Here is a 15,251-nt window from a genome sequence, read left to right as displayed (position 1 = left end):
ATTTGCTCAATTTTATAACATAAGCAAAGTGTAAAAAAACCAAATATATATAATACGTTTAAAACAGACATTTGAATCGATTGACAACTTATAACACGCATATATTGATTAGAATTTGAAATAAAGTCACTGCAACATGATACACTTCGCTCGTTTGCTTTTAAGATTATGAGTGTTCGAGTGAATTTGAGTCACAGAATATATACAATACAGAAGGACCACTCTTGTCGGAGCCTTTGATGTTTTTGGGGCCGCGCATGCTGCTTCATCTGATGCGGGATATATTTTTTGCTACTTTGGCTAGCAATATTGTGATCAGTGTTGCCAGATGGGTAGCCTGCAAACCCGCCCGAGCTACCTTTAAAAGTAGCCCAAAAAAAGCCCAATTATATTTTGCAAGAAATAGCCCAAATTTGCATCAAAACAAGTAAAAGGTAGCCCAAGTTTTATTCACTAGCGAAGAAGTTATTTACAACAGTCGTGAGTATTCTATCTTTTACAATTTATTCACAGGCTTTTTATATATTTGGCTAAACAAGGTGCAGTTATTACAAGGCGGATAATGTACTTGAAATTTGAGTAGTTTTACGTAATTATAAAGTAAAGTGCGTAAGTTTAAGTAGCGCTTTTGAGAAAGTGTAGGATTGGCTATTTCCTCTATTGCTAATACATAAATCTAGATGAATAATATACGCACGTTATGTACTTCACTACAATATTAGCGCAATTGCTGTTTACCACGACAAAAACAAAAACACGTGGAAGCTAGATCATCAAAATTTTTTCCAGCCTAAAAAATCGCGCAAAAAGTTATTCCCAGCCCAAAAACCCGCAACCCGCAACCTCCCAAAATTTCCCGCAAACAGGCTTATAAACCAGCCCAATTGGGCGGGAAAACCGCCCATCTGGCAACACTGATGTGATGCATCACACGACATCACACTATCACACTCGAATGACGTAATGTCCGCAGTGTCGCATTCGTCTTTCTCCCGAAAAAACTCGATGAAAACTCTCCTCCCTGACAATTTAACCCATTCCGTTTATTTTTACGTCTTAATACTCAATAATTCGAGCGAAAAAAGTTTGCAAAACGCTTGCAAATATCGAGCAAGAGTCTGCCATTATACTTTTTTATTTACAATTTTGCATGGACAATTATATGATATGTCACCTATAGCAGTGTAGGTAGGTTCTTAGCCAATTGCAATCGAGATTGCTTAATATGCATAATAATAGTATTTCCCATGACTTCTGACTGGGGAAAGCCGAAATCATTTCTGACTAGGAAAAGCTGAAAATATGTCGAAGCGCAGGCGTAACAATTGTCAATCGGTTGACGATTTGCGAAAAGATGTCAACAAGGAACTACATCAAGAATATGTGGGGTCGAGGATATTAAGTGATATCCAATCTATTAATTTGAAAGTCTGCAATGATCTAAATGCTGATGTAATTCTGTTTGTTCTTGTTTTGAAATATGGGTTGTCACTTGTGTGCTCTATTGCCAATGTTGCGTCTTCTTTGCTTGTACTCCCCGTGAATGTACGTAAAGAAGTGTTGGCTTTGGTATGTCCCAATTTAGAAGAAGAAGATGTAAATGTTCTTTTACAGTCCGCTTCTAAATTAAAAGTTCCTAGTACAACCGATAGGAAGTTGCATGTATTTACACCTCCATGCTCCAAATGTATTAAGTGCAACCATGATCTTGTGAGGTACAATAAGCCAGTAAAAGTTCAGGTACACGATCTTTCTGGAACTACTGATGGAGTGAAAGTTTCGCTTAGATGCAATCGCTGTAATTTGCTTTATGGATATTCCAAGTACGGTAATGGGAAAGATGGCTGGATGTTATATCCCGAACAAAGAAAAATGACGAGGCTACGGATCTCTGTTTTGTTGATTCAACTTTGCTTCAGTGGCAATTGTCACTCGCGTAAGTTACAATATAATCACTTGATTAATTAATGTTAAAATAGCAAGTAGATTTTACAAATGAAACATGTTTTCTATAGTTGTCATTCGTGGGTATCATTTAACGGTTTTTCTGAAGCGTTTAATGAAGTATACAGTGGCAGTAAGAGAAAGATATGTTGTAGATCTGTATTACTGTTATCACGTTGTTACAGTTTTTGATGGTAAGCATTATTTGCGTTTTATATAAAGATTTTGGAGAGAAACAAGTTGCTGCTTCATTTTGGGTCGGCGAGATGGAGAATGAGTTGAGGGAATTGGGGCAACTGGACTTTTTTGGTTTGCTTAAAGAAGATGGGGACTCTTCTAGGGTTCTAGAACAAATCGACAAAATTAGGGCGAGAAGTTTGTACTAGCATATATCAGATAATTGTTCTGATACTTGCAAAGAGCGCGGTAAGTTAGATGCAATTGTATTTTAAAATTAGTTTAAAAGCTACAAATATATTCTATTGGAAAATAGCTGTGATTCTCATCAGGCTAAGATATTTTCGTAATCAAACTTATAGGATGTGGGAAGGCTATGGGTTGCCGATGGAATATGGAAATTAATGTTTCCTCATTGCATGATGCGTAGAAAGGTACTTATCTTAGTTTTATATAAAATTACTCCTTTGCTTTTCGTAACTTAATAATATTATATGAAATTGTTTTCAGAATTTTGTAGGTATTCCATTGCTGAATTATCCCAATGTATGCACTGAGTCGCCTCAGCATGCAAAGGCATTCTGCGAACAGCATGTGCAATATTTGGAAAAAAACTTCCCTAATGTACCCACTAGTTACGTAATGCATCACAAACTTTTATACTGTTTAGCCAAAAAATATATCGTGCATGGTATATGCTGCTTCGCGCATCTCGGCCGCCATCTTCCTAGCCAGTCAATTTCTGACAAACAATATAAGGATTGTAAAGAGAAGTACAAATATTTGCCTGTATCTCTTCAATAAGGTCGTAGATTTGTTCCTAGCGAGAGTTTGACAAAATTTGAGGTATATTCTATGTCTTTCTTTTTTTACAACGTAATTAAACGTGTTGTAAAGCTCGAAATCTTACATTTCGTTCTGTGACTGTGACCGCTCCTCAGCTTTGTAAACTGCAGTCAATAGAATTTTTCTTATTTTGCCTCGTTAATGACATTAAGTTTGAAATCTCTTGGAATTTTTTACTTACAGTGGTTTGGCACTTTGATGCAGTTTAGAAGTTCAGATGACCTGCATCATAATGTATTGAAAAAGCGTTGAATCTTGACGGTCACTTTCATTTGATTCATCCGAGGTGTATGCGGGTTCATTTATTTTCCTTCTAAAGGTGAGTCACTTTTACGTACTTTATATTTTTTTTCAACTTGGCGGCTGATAGATTACGATTCGCAAACTTGATGGCATAATAAATCCTCATTCTTAGAAAGAGTTTGAGGAGATAATCAATTGAAAAATGCGAGCACTGTTCAAATGGGATTGGAGCTTTTTGTAGCTGCTGAAGGATCTTTTTCAAAATACCTACACTTTTTGTATAAGTGGAGAATTCTGTGACAAATATGTCTTCAATTTTGGTGATATATTCATAAAATGCTACTTTTGGTGCAAGGAGACCGCCAAAGCTCTTGTCTGACTCATATGCCTTGAAGTAGCAAAGCAGATTTCTGCTATCATCAAGTTGGTCTGTGACCATAACTGACTCACATATGGAACACTTGTGCTTTTCAAAATATTTCTGGAGTAAGTATCCAGCTACATAAGCAATTGGATTCTCTTTCATTAAATTGTCACCAACCTCCTTTTCCTTGTAATCCCTTGTCTCAACATCGTCAGTTTTTGTGTTTTTAGGTGGAAAAATCAAAACAGGAATGCTTGAGTCAGCTTTGCAGAATTGTGCCGTAATATATGAAATTATAATATGAAGAATTGTGCAGTAATATATGAAATTATAATATGATATAATAATGATATTACATGATAGTAGTTGCTATCATGTAACAGACATTAATTAATGTTTGAATCCACAGCTGATGTTATGTAAAGTTTGCAAGAAGTACTTGTAAATTGTGTTTTCCATATACCACTTCCACTTTGAATTATCATATTTAGGAACAAACTGTAGGAACAAACTACTATTACAGATAAAGCATATACAATCATCAATTGAGCAATGTTGAGTATTGTTTGAGTTTACAAGGAAAATAAAATATGAGCATAGGTTTTCAAGACAATTCACAAAATTAAAGATCATTGCTTTTAATTCTCAGGACAGTTCAGCCATACAGTTTATATTTATTTCTAGTAAAAACTACAGCAGAAGGATTCTATTAAAATAAAATAAATAGTGGAAATTTGGTCTATGAGATTTACTGCAAGAATACATTACTCAACTACCAACTATTGCTACAACACACAGCATAGATGCCATTTGTCATGGTCAAAGTTGTTTTAGTCCAACTAAGATTTATTTGTATACCAAAGGTAAGTAATAAATTATCTTATCATTCAATTAGCTCATGTCTGTCTTTGTAATTGACCAAAATTTAAACAACAGTACAAAACTTCAGTTCAGCCAGTGTGTATGCTCTTATGCAATTCACTATTTCTCAGATACATTATAATGGTATATGATCATTTACAAGATTAATATATCGTATATTTATCTACCTAACCACTGATAAAATGTTAATTACATGTTCAATAAAACTATAACTATATAGAATTTATAGTAATATATTGGTCTTAATGGTATCGTATAAACAGTGCAGCTTTAAATTGGCAGATATTCCTGGATGTTTTCTTCTTAAATAACACAGAAAAATATCCTGAAACACCAAATAAATGTTCTGTAGTTCAATCATCAAAGTTCAGTCGTATGGTGTCATAAAGATTCATAGTGTGATCGTTTGACCAAATCGAACATGCGATGACGATGAGTCGGCATAAAGTACGACTGAGATTCCTTAAAACTTTCAGAAAAGTTAAAACATACCTTGCTTTTGCTATTTTATGAATTACGCATCAGATTGAACAGCCTCAATTGAAAAAAATCGACGTTTTCCAGTCTCCACTTCGCATCTTACCATATAGTTTTATATACCGCTGCCAGCTGTTGACTGGCCAAGAAGATGGCGGAATTGGAGCATGCGCATAAAAAATTAGCGACAAGTTAACTCAAGAGTGGTACTTCTGTAAAGTATATATTCTGTGTTTATAACATAAGCAAACTTTAAAAAAACCAAATATAAGTAATATGTGTAACACAGACATTTGAATCGATTGACAACTTATAACACGCATAAATTGATTAGAATTTGAAATAAAGTCACTGCAACATGATACACTTCGCTCGTTTGCTTTTAAGATTATGAGTGTTCGAGTGAATTTGAGTTATGTATACTGATATTGGGCATGAAATAGAAGGTGTGGCGGATATCGAACGTCATCGGAAGTACTCGCTAGACTTACGGACGATGCAAAACTGTTTAATCAGCATATCCCGCCCATATAATTGTGACTTGGTGGTTTTTTCACATTTATGCTAAAATCTTGGAAGTTTCATGTTAGAAGTAAACCTTCGTGCTTTTCTGAAAATTTTTGGTTAAGAAAATTTCATGAGCTTATAATTGCTAAAGAATACATTTAAATTTACTGAACAACTCGCAAATTTCGATCTATGATTAGCACTGGTAGGGGCGAAACTTGAACTTTTTGTTAGAAAGCGGTGGATATGGGAGGAATTAAATGCTCTGCAAAAAATAAGAATACGAAACATCCTACAGAATTGCGACAGACCCAAAGGCAGGTGCAGGCCAAACAGTTGTTCAGGCAAAGCTTTTCACCAAAACTGAATTCACAATCAATTTTTCCAAAAACTATTATTGTGTCAAATAAAATTCACTTAATTTGGATAACTGTTTTAATCTATCCAATTACATCGTTTTTCAATTTTCCCTGCAAATTAAATCTTTGTCATGTAACATTTTAACAGTTTGAGTTGAGGGTCAGTAATCCCTTCAAAGCCATATTAAAATTTCGACTCTGATGATTTGACATTAAGAAATGTGAGCACGCGTTTTGCAGTGAGTCATATTTCCAGTTTACCTCGTAAGACAGAACAATGTCAAACTCAAACCAAAAGTAAGTAACCTGTAGAAGGTAACACTAATGACATGCCAGGTGCATCGATTAAAGAACACTGGATGGAAGCCAATTACTAACAATAATATTTATTTTTGTCGTATTCATGCGAAAAGCCATATATTGAGCCTTCCTAACACTTTTTTGTGAAATTATGAGATGTCAAGTCAAGACACAAGATTTGATCAATGATTAAACAAACATTAGACTTTTTATGACACAGTTTTCAGCATTTCATCATAATCTCAAAGATAAAGTGCATCTGTTGTTTAGTTGAAAGTTGAAACTCATATTTAAATTTCGAATATTGTCCATGGAGTTTTTAAATCATAAGTGTATAATATCGAAATATTTTGCAGTTAACTAAAATGGAACTTCTATGTAAAATTGTCTGGAATCCTTATTGTTTTGTGAAATGGTTCACACAATCAGATCATATTTCGATATAAAAGTAAAATCTGGTGAAAGTTAGGAGGATTTTATTGAATAAACTTTCAGACTTTCGTTCTTCTGGGAGTCAAAATTATTTGGTTAAAATTTGTACTAGGAAAGTAAACAGATAAAAAAAATAAAAAATTCTTTTTATCTCATAAATCAAGCAAAAATGCAGTGTTGAATTACTAAATGATAAACAGATGGCGCCCCATAGTTGGTCACGTTGTATCAATACTACGAAGTTCGTTGAAATATGCCCAATAACTTCAGAAACAACCATTTTTCGCAGCAACCTCAATATAGATACTTTCCATAAAACTTGCCTTTACAAGTTACAACAGCAAATGGCCAGCGCAAAAACAGAATTTCAGGAATTTATTGTTGATACAATTTTGATAGGGTCAACTGTTACAAAAGGCTATAATTTGATCATGCATGTTTTCAAGCAATTTAAAGTTTCAAACTTTTAACTGCTCAAAAGCGGGAGGGCGCAGCAGACATTTCTCCAAAACATTTTTTATGTACAGGAATAAATGATATTTACCTACTCCCCCCTTGCCTATTCTTCAGGCTGAGACAATGGTGGGTATTTTTATGTAGACGACCAACGAGAACGGAGTTTTAGGAGAAGTAAAAACAAAGAAAACCCATCTTCATTCAAGAAAGAAAAGAAATAGTAAGTCGAAAAACATAAGTTATATCGAAAAAGGTTTTTTTCGTATTATGATAAGTACAATACAAAAAAATAAAAAGAAAGAACCAATTCTATTTTTGAATATTATTAATTTCTATTGAGTGACCGATAGTCTATACAAAAATAATGTTTTCAATATCCAACATGACTAGTACTCGAATCAATAGTATTCAAATCAACTGTATTCAAATTGGCATAGAAATGTAGTACTTCCAGGTTACTTTTAAGATGTAAGAGTGCTACTTTTTATCCTTGGTAATATAACTCTCCATCGCCAGAATCCCTTACCCTCCAAAAACCCAGGAAAATTATTAGACAAAAGCAACATAAATTGCAGTACAAGAAGACATACGCACAGGTGAAACAGCTAATGGCGATGAAAGATTGCAATGGGAGAATGCCTGTGTGACTGATTGTGTTTAGCGGGAAAAAGAGTAAAAAGGCAAGATCGCTTGCCCCAAGCTTTTGTTGTGCAGAAAATCAGAAAGCATGCAAAATATACTAAGTTTGGGAAGCGAAGAGAGTAAATTACAAAGATGTTTTTACAGGACTACATCACGCAAGCCTTATGTTGAGCCATAATCGCCAAAAGTATTGGTAACAATTGGCATCGATGAATCTCTGTGAAAGTGATTTGGTTAATCAATAAGGTCAGAAGAAATATCATCGACGTTCTCAGGTTTAAAGTTATCAGACGTCCTTTCATTTGCACCACAGTCATCGTTTTGCCCTTCACTAGATTCAATTAGGATAAATTCTTCCTTCTGCTTTTGAAAATGCCCGTAGTCCGCAAGTAGAGGAACTGGTAACGAGTTCGGTAGCTTATTATCACTTGAGGTTTTTGTGTTGGGTGTAAGAGATGTAATAGCCGTGTCGATGTGACTGAATTCGGAATCATGTTCGATTGTTGAGCCATGAAATGTTAACGTTCCTTTCAAGATGTCACGAACCTGGAAGCATATAGTGAAGATGCAGGTTGTCAATATATTGTATCAGCATATCGATATATAAAAGATAACTTTCTCAGCTCATCGTTTTACCTGTTTTAGACCAGCCAAGGACAAGTATACAACATCCATACATTTCTCATCTTGAGTTATTTGTTCTTGTAGATGATCTAAATAATAAGCACATTAGCAAAGACACTATAATTTAGAGGCAAATATATATCAAGAAACACTCAAAATACCAAGTTACGGATTTTCCAATTTACAAGTTATCTCGTACAGCCATAACCTCATTTAATGCCATTTCGTAAATAATCGTACAGGCATTATAGGAGTGAAAGCCAAAAAGTACATCAAGCACCAATCAATATTTTATATAAAAAAGTGATAAATGAAAGCATCGTACTTATGTAGGTGTCCATTTTAGAACCACAATAGATCGATATTGACTGAAGTTTATCTACTTCCGCTTTGAAATGAGAGACTTGATCTTGAAGACGTTCATGGTCCTAAAAAATATCAAACACACGCTTGTTTGAGTGTTCCCTGTTAAATTCATAGACATGGTGATTTAAATAAAATTGTTAAGTAACGACAACTGTTCAACGAAGAGTAAAGGTGTTTTATCAAGTTACTAAGTTTTATACGTACCAAATACTTTTCAAAAAGGCCGCAAAGATATTTTCAAAAAATTTTTTTCTCAATCCATTAAAACTATTTAAGTTTTCACGCAGCTGTAGATGAGATTGATTTATTTTATGTAATTATAATTTTTCAGCCTTTACAAAATTTGAAAAATAATAGAATAAACTTGATTTTATTTAGCCACAAATTCCAGAAATATTCGATTTATCTAATGTTTTTGTTTGATTTAGTCTAGTTTTTGTCATGACTTAGCTTGTCGTTTTTTGCTGAGTTCTATTCAAATAAAAATATTGGCATTTCAACGATTGGTTTTTGCATATGAAAGTAAATTAAAGTGCTTTGGAGCACATGCAAATAAGTTTTCATTCTGCAACAAATATGAAATATTCTGTAAAGTAGGACAAATTAGCACATCAGAAGAAAACAATTGCACAGTTTCTACACATCAGAAGAAAACAATTGCACAGTTTCTACACATCAGAAGAAAACAATTGCACAGTTTCTACACATCAGAAGAAAACAATTGCACAGTTTCTACATACTTGCTGTAAAGCAGTGATATCAGTTCGACTTGGATGACGAACTTTCGATGATAGTTTTGATAAAAACGCCGTACTGGCAGATGTTCTGTTGGATCTTGGTGACATCATAAATAAATCTTCATCATCAGGATCACTGGGGAACATGTGGGATGACGGGGATGACTTGTTGTTCTCTAAATTGTTCGCAATATTACAACAATGCACAAAATTCTTCGTCAAAAGTGACTAAAATAAACAAAATCATGTGAACATTCACCATAAAGAAAAATATTTCCAGACTCCAAGAAATTTTTGCCACATAGTATAAATATTGAACAAACAACATTACACGAAAATAATTTCGTTCAAAGTTTTTTCCATGTCAGCATTATTATTTTTGATAAAAAAAACTGATGATGATGAAATCAAGATATTTACCCTTCATTTCAACTGGTTTCTTTTTTTCATTACCAGAGGATTTATTTTCCAATCTGTTTTCAGCATTGTATGTATCATTGATTTCCGGTCCTCTCTTTGATGGAATTTGTCTGGTGCCTTGCAAGACAGCCTGTAATCTATTTGTTATTCTTGAATGAAAAGCATCTTGGTTCTGCAATAATTCATTTTGATTGAATGAAGAAGTCGCGCATGCGTATTTGAACTATTTTGTAGATTAACTTTGGCCAATGAAAGTAAGCACAAGAAAATTACAGACTTGACTGTAGTTAAACTATAAAAAGTAGCATGAAAAAAGTAGGAACCAGTAATTGTTCTTGGAGAAATAGGAAAAAAAACATTATTTATGAATATCAAAATATATTGTCTAATATTACACAATGCACCATTAAGTCTAAAGATAGAAATTTAACAGAAATACAAATTGTTCAAAATTCCAACAATTTCCACTTAAATTATTCAAAATAGGCAATACATACGGGAAACTCAGGAGCGACAGATGACTTTAGTTGTTCTTTTGCCAGATAATCCATTTTTCTTTTAGGATCAAGCTAGAAAAATATTCAAAATACATTAAAACAAATTCACTTGAGCCGCCAACATCTCAGAGACAAAGTTAAAGTGGAACTATGATCTTCGTGTTTTCTTTCATTTAAGAAAATTTGACTGCGTGGTGTGACTGTAAAAAGAAAAAAATCAATTCGAGGGACTATTTATCTTTTTATGGAGGTTTAAAAATGTCATTTTTTATTTCCGTTTTGTTCCACGGCGTGTTTGAGAGCGTGACGTAGATAGGGTAAGCTGTTCACATCTTCAAGCATGTGTTTGAATAACAAATAGTCGGTGAAAGTGTTTTCCCGTTGAATTTCAAAGGAAATTATGAGAAAAAGGTTCGTGGCAGTTGGCTGTAGCAATTTTCCAGACAAAAAAAAAGGGGGTATTTCAGTTCATCTTATACCATTTTTTTGGCGATGAGCGTGTCGAAATTTCACCTGCCAAATCTCTCACGAAAGACGTTGATTTTATTGAAAAGCTGTCAAATAAACAAGTAAATATCTCAAAACCCTACTAATTTAGCATTTTTTCTACAATATGGTGTTTTCATCAATATAGTAATGCATACAAAATGATCCGATGATAACACTATAAAAAAGATTTCAAACACAAAATCGTCAGTAAAGTGAGTTGGTAATTTATTGTTAATACAACTCCATTAGTCCGTTAACAATTGTTACTGTAATGGGTTATGTCTTAATAAAGTGCACACAAAAATAAATAAGTGTTGTTACATTTTCTTCTTTTGCTGCATACCAACGATAAATAGACGTAGTCGACTAAATCCAAAGAGAGACCATCAGCAAATATACCATCCCAAAGGGTTAAAATATCTTCCATCGTAGTAAACTCACGACCATACAACAATCGTACCCATCGTCTAGAATAAATCAACCAGAAAAACGATATAAAGTCTACAAAGTCGTTCTCGATGCAAAGTACAATCTTAACACACTTTGCATTTTCTACGCCTTTTAATTCGTCCCTTCTAAACAAACTCCGCCAAAGTTTTCTCAATACCGAAATTCTAACAATGTTACAATTGCAAATAGTCAGTTGCTTTGAGAATGGTACAGTCCTTCTGTAGTAATTCAGACAAAATAGAAAGCTGCCCAATGTCTTTCATAATGGCTACGTCTTCAACAAACTCTATCGTCTCCATTCGTTTTGCTAATCCAGCATAGGTTGCTTTGTGCTTGTCTTTAGACTGTGAAAGTGTGTAGAAATGCTTCTACATAGCTGGATAATTTCTCCAAAAGATTTCACTGCACGAGACGAGGATGCAACCCATCTAGTTGTCAAAATTTTGTCGACTTTGCGCAGTTGGTTATCCAGTTCTGCAGCAATAATTTTTAGTTCTCTCTGCAATTTAGCAGACTGAGAACAAATTGCATAAATCTTACCAAAGAATCTATTGAGATTAAGGTAACTGTTTTTAACTGGTTCAAACGAGTTTTGTCTTTCTTACATTCAGAAAAAGTTTATTAGTTTGTTTAATCAATTTTCCCCAAAAATTATTCTTCAAATTATAAATCTTGGATTTCTTCCTTTGGAAATCTCCCAAACTTATTTCTTAAAATAAAAATCCACGAACAATACCAACAGCCTCAATAAAGTCCGATAAAGCCCGTGATAAAGTCCCAAGTCCGATCAGCATAAAATCGAGAAGATGGCAACAATGTGCTACAGTCTGAATATACTCAAATAGTTTAGCGAATAAACTATCATTCTGGTAAATATTTTTTATCGTGCAAGCACCTTAGATGTTTTTTATCCGTCCCTAGTTATGCACATTTAATAGTAAGCTCAATTTCCTTGTTTCTTTAAAATGTTACTGAACTCATGAAAAAGCTTAAAAGTTTAAACTTTTATTCGCGACTGTAGGTAGGTCATAGTGTGGTATGCTTTAGTCAGTAGAATTTTAGTCTTACTTGTGACGTTTCTACTAATTAGTACCAACCATTCGTTTGATCTCGTTCTACTTGTCACTTGGTTTGAAGAGCGTTACTCATACAAAATTATTAGTTTTAACATACAATTATGAAATATTACAGCTTTTCGAATAAGGCAAATGTTTCACACACATACAACCATGTGCTGGAAATTATTGATTCATTGTACGAGTTTTACGTAAATAAAATTGTCAAGCAAGTCTGCCGTACAAACAGTGCATTAATTACCAATAATACAAATTAAAGAAGATAAAAATCCTAATTAACTTCAGTCTGTTGTGCTTCATCTGTTTGCGGAGGTGATATCTCCTTTGGAGGTCGATTTCGTTTAAAGAATCCAAGCTGAAATACATAAAATAACTTGTAATGTGAAATCTATTTTAAAAATCATTTGGCTACTAAACATTCCCCGGAGATGTTTGTGAGAACTTTCGAACAGGTGCAATTTAAAAGCCTGTGCAAACACAGTAAATATCTTATATTCCTTAAATGCTACATGCAGTGCACGAACAAAGATAAGACCTTTCCATGAGAAAGAAAATTAAGGAGTATAGCGTAGTCTTGTAGAGTGGTAAAAGAAATACTACTAACCATAACAACTATGTGACTGTGACAAACACGAATTACGCGACATCTACACATGAGTAAGTCGTGGTAAAAATTGATAAAACATAAATGGCCATCCTGACTTTAAAAAAATTACGACTGCCAAAGAGTATTTTGGTAAAACACGACAATAGACACTCCGCAAATAGTAAACATAATTTAATCTAAACGTTCCGACAAATGTTACATGCCATCTTCAGTAGAAACTGTTTGCTTTTGGCCTAAACTCCGCGTCACTTATCCTAAACTTCACCAACTTGCTGTTGCTATTTTAAAAAACAATTTCTACTGAAGATGACATGTAACACTTGTCGAAACGTTTAGATTAAATAATGTCTGCTATTTACGGAGTGTCTATGATCTTGTGTTTTACCATCCTGAATTTATTATAGCAAATTCAAACCTTATTAACACAAAACTTTTTGCTTACTTTGAATAAAGCGAAAATACAAAGAGCCAGTAACAAAACACCACCAAGCACAGAGACAATAATAACCCACACTGGAGTTGATTTGGATTTTCCAGGAGCATTTTCAGGAGTTACTCGAATTGTGACCTACAATAAACGATATTGTAAAAAACAACAGTTCAAACAAACTCAGAACGCCTTCCTTAAGGGTAAACCTGTATGAAAGTTATCAAACATGTATAAAAATTCGCATGTTTAAGAAAAAGTAAAATTGCTAACCTCCTGATGTCCACGATGAGGTGATTCGCTCTCATTAAGATTGTTGACATATTCAGCATTAAATTGGACAATCATGAGAAGATCTTTAGGATAATACTAAATCCGTATAATAAAGTTGCAGATATTAATGGCAAAGTTTTGCAAATTTCAAAAATACTTATGGCAAAGTTAGGTAGTTGATAACGCAAATACCAAATACCACCAGAATACCGGTAAATACAGGTATACCGACATCAGAATACTGGTATATACAGGAATACTAACATCAGAATACCGGGACATACAGGTATACGGACATCAGAATACCAGTATGTAAAGGTATACCGACATCAGAATACCGGTATATACAGGTATACCGACATCAAAATACCGGTATATCGATAGTGAATTTGAAGTTTATTCTTTGAAAAATAAAAAGCATATAGCACGTGTTTCCACGAAAAAAAACAATCAAAAAATATTTGTTCTTCAAATAGAATTTTGACGCCTTTTTTTAAAATAGGTATTTATGTATTTGTCTTTGACTTGCTAAACCAAAACTGCCGAATCGTAAGATGTATTTATGAACTAGGACAGTGACTATCGCCTGGCTGCATGTTTTAACTTAAGTTTGTAAACGTGATTGTGATAAGCTCTACTCGACGACACTTTCACTTCGTTACTACGCAGTATAAAATACCGAAATAACCGTATTCATGTGTACAAAATATCACCAAAAACCGATTTCAAAATAAATTTTGATATACCGGATTTCAATAATCAACTCTCATTCAACTACTGTCTGTGTTGGGAAGTTGTTGATGCAACACACCTCGTCAAAATATTTTTGGAAGTAAGAAATGTATTACCACAAATGTTCATTTATTTTATGCCTTACCGCAGCAAGAGTCGCAGTCCACAGTCGCACATTTAAGTCTGCCACAAAACGACCATTTCTTTCAATTTCTTTGATTGTACAAGTCACCAGTCCTGAATCCATCGTCCGAGGTGACTAGAAAGAAGAAAGTTTCACAACAATGGAAAAATTGAATCAAAGGCATTGCACCTGACTCGTGGATGAGATGAAAAACAAATTCGAAGCAGTTTGAATGTTTTGATTAAAACAGACTAAGTAATTCATCAATATTACTTGTTGAACAACGATACAGGCAAAAATAACGCGTTTTTTTGTATTTGGCAAAACACATAATTTAGATTCTAGAAGACACTTTTAAAGTAAAGTATTCTTAATACTTGAGAAGAACTCGAATATCTAAAGCTTTAGGCAATAAAACAAATAATAAAAAATACTGTGGATAATTTATCTAAAAGTTCCAGTATACGTTGTCTGTTGTTATTTTGCCACTTCTAACCCGGCTGCAAAACTCCAAGCCATTTCATACAAAACGAGATTTAAATCAAAGTAATTGCACTATCGCCTCACAAACTTGGGTCAATTTTCAGATATTTTGCTTTCGTAGTGGTCGATCTTATTTTATTTAAACCATTGTCTAAGATAAACTGCAATCGTGACCATACCAGGGTTTCTGTATTTCTTCTCCGTCTAGTTCTTCCTTGCGAGTCCTGATAAAAAAAATATGTCGGTGACAAGGCATCCACGAATTTGAATTTTCTTAAAGTGTATATAAAGTGAAAGTTTCATACACTTGAACAAAT

The 15,251-nt window shown here is 33.8% G+C and overlaps 4 protein-coding genes and 1 long non-coding RNA gene across 7 annotated transcripts in view; 1 reads left to right on the top strand and 4 right to left on the bottom strand.

Annotated features, from left to right (window-relative positions):
• LOC124440215 (integrin alpha-8-like) overlaps positions 1 to 175 on the bottom strand; it is a 45,580-nt gene extending 45,405 nt beyond the window's left edge. The window contains exon 1 of the mRNA XM_046990539.1: positions 1 to 175. This exon is cut by the window's left edge and continues 120 nt beyond it. Within this exon, the coding sequence (XP_046846495.1) occupies positions 1 to 101 (101 nt within the window). The 5' untranslated portion in view covers positions 102 to 175.
• An 861-nt stretch (positions 176 to 1,036) lies between these two features.
• On the top strand, positions 1,037 to 3,798 carry LOC124440225. Of its 3 annotated transcripts, XR_006946613.1 has the most exons (6): positions 1,921 to 1,936; positions 2,016 to 2,077; positions 2,167 to 2,370; positions 2,484 to 2,967; positions 3,151 to 3,286; positions 3,383 to 3,798. XR_006946613.1 is itself a non-coding variant. In XM_046990550.1 (2 exons), the coding sequence occupies exons 1-2, from the start codon at positions 1,303 to 1,305 to the stop codon at positions 2,328 to 2,330; spliced, it is 798 nt and encodes a 265-aa protein (XP_046846506.1). In that variant the 5' UTR covers positions 1,037 to 1,302; the 3' UTR covers positions 2,331 to 2,469. The 3 variants fall into 3 exon arrangements, 1 of the variants encoding a protein (XP_046846506.1); XR_006946614.1 differs by lacking the exons at positions 1,921 to 1,936; positions 2,016 to 2,077 and having other exon boundaries at positions 2,084 to 2,370; positions 3,566 to 3,798; XM_046990550.1 differs by lacking the exons at positions 2,016 to 2,077; positions 2,484 to 2,967; positions 3,151 to 3,286; positions 3,383 to 3,798 and having other exon boundaries at positions 1,037 to 1,936; positions 2,167 to 2,469.
• A 604-nt stretch (positions 3,799 to 4,402) lies between these two features.
• On the bottom strand, positions 4,403 to 5,592 carry LOC124440237. The gene is made up of 2 exons (XR_006946621.1): positions 4,949 to 5,592; positions 4,403 to 4,781 (listed from the first exon to the last, which is right to left on the bottom strand). It is a non-coding gene; the product is annotated as an uncharacterized LOC124440237 (long non-coding RNA).
• A 1,630-nt stretch (positions 5,593 to 7,222) lies between these two features.
• LOC124440223 (TBC1 domain family member 5-like) lies at positions 7,223 to 11,726 on the bottom strand. The gene is made up of 7 exons (XM_046990549.1): positions 11,084 to 11,726; positions 10,274 to 10,827; positions 9,777 to 9,948; positions 9,360 to 9,532; positions 8,579 to 8,681; positions 8,266 to 8,342; positions 7,223 to 8,175 (listed from the first exon to the last, which is right to left on the bottom strand). Exons 2-7 carry the CDS (start codon positions 10,325 to 10,327, stop codon positions 7,864 to 7,866), a joined length of 891 nt encoding a protein of 296 aa, XP_046846505.1. The 5' UTR covers positions 10,328 to 10,827; positions 11,084 to 11,726; the 3' UTR covers positions 7,223 to 7,863.
• Positions 11,727 to 12,311: 585 nt separating this feature from the next.
• Positions 12,312 to 15,251, bottom strand: part of LOC124440216 (integrin alpha-4-like) — a 90,649-nt gene continuing 87,709 nt past the window's right edge. Inside the window, exons 28-32 of the mRNA XM_046990540.1 lie at positions 15,114 to 15,158; positions 14,473 to 14,586; positions 13,596 to 13,691; positions 13,338 to 13,463; positions 12,312 to 12,643 (exon numbers count right to left, since the gene is read on the bottom strand). The gene's annotated coding sequence lies outside the window, so the exon portion shown is untranslated. The remainder of the gene's footprint in view (positions 12,644 to 13,337; positions 13,464 to 13,595; positions 13,692 to 14,472; positions 14,587 to 15,113; positions 15,159 to 15,251) is intronic.

Source organism: Xenia sp. Carnegie-2017, unplaced genomic scaffold, assembly GCF_021976095.1.
Source record: "Xenia sp. Carnegie-2017 unplaced genomic scaffold, XeniaSp_v1 HiC_scaffold_2, whole genome shotgun sequence".
In the NCBI taxonomy this organism is placed as follows: domain Eukaryota; kingdom Metazoa; phylum Cnidaria; class Anthozoa; order Malacalcyonacea; family Xeniidae; genus Xenia; species Xenia sp. Carnegie-2017.
This window is presented reverse-complemented; position numbering and strand designations above follow the sequence as displayed.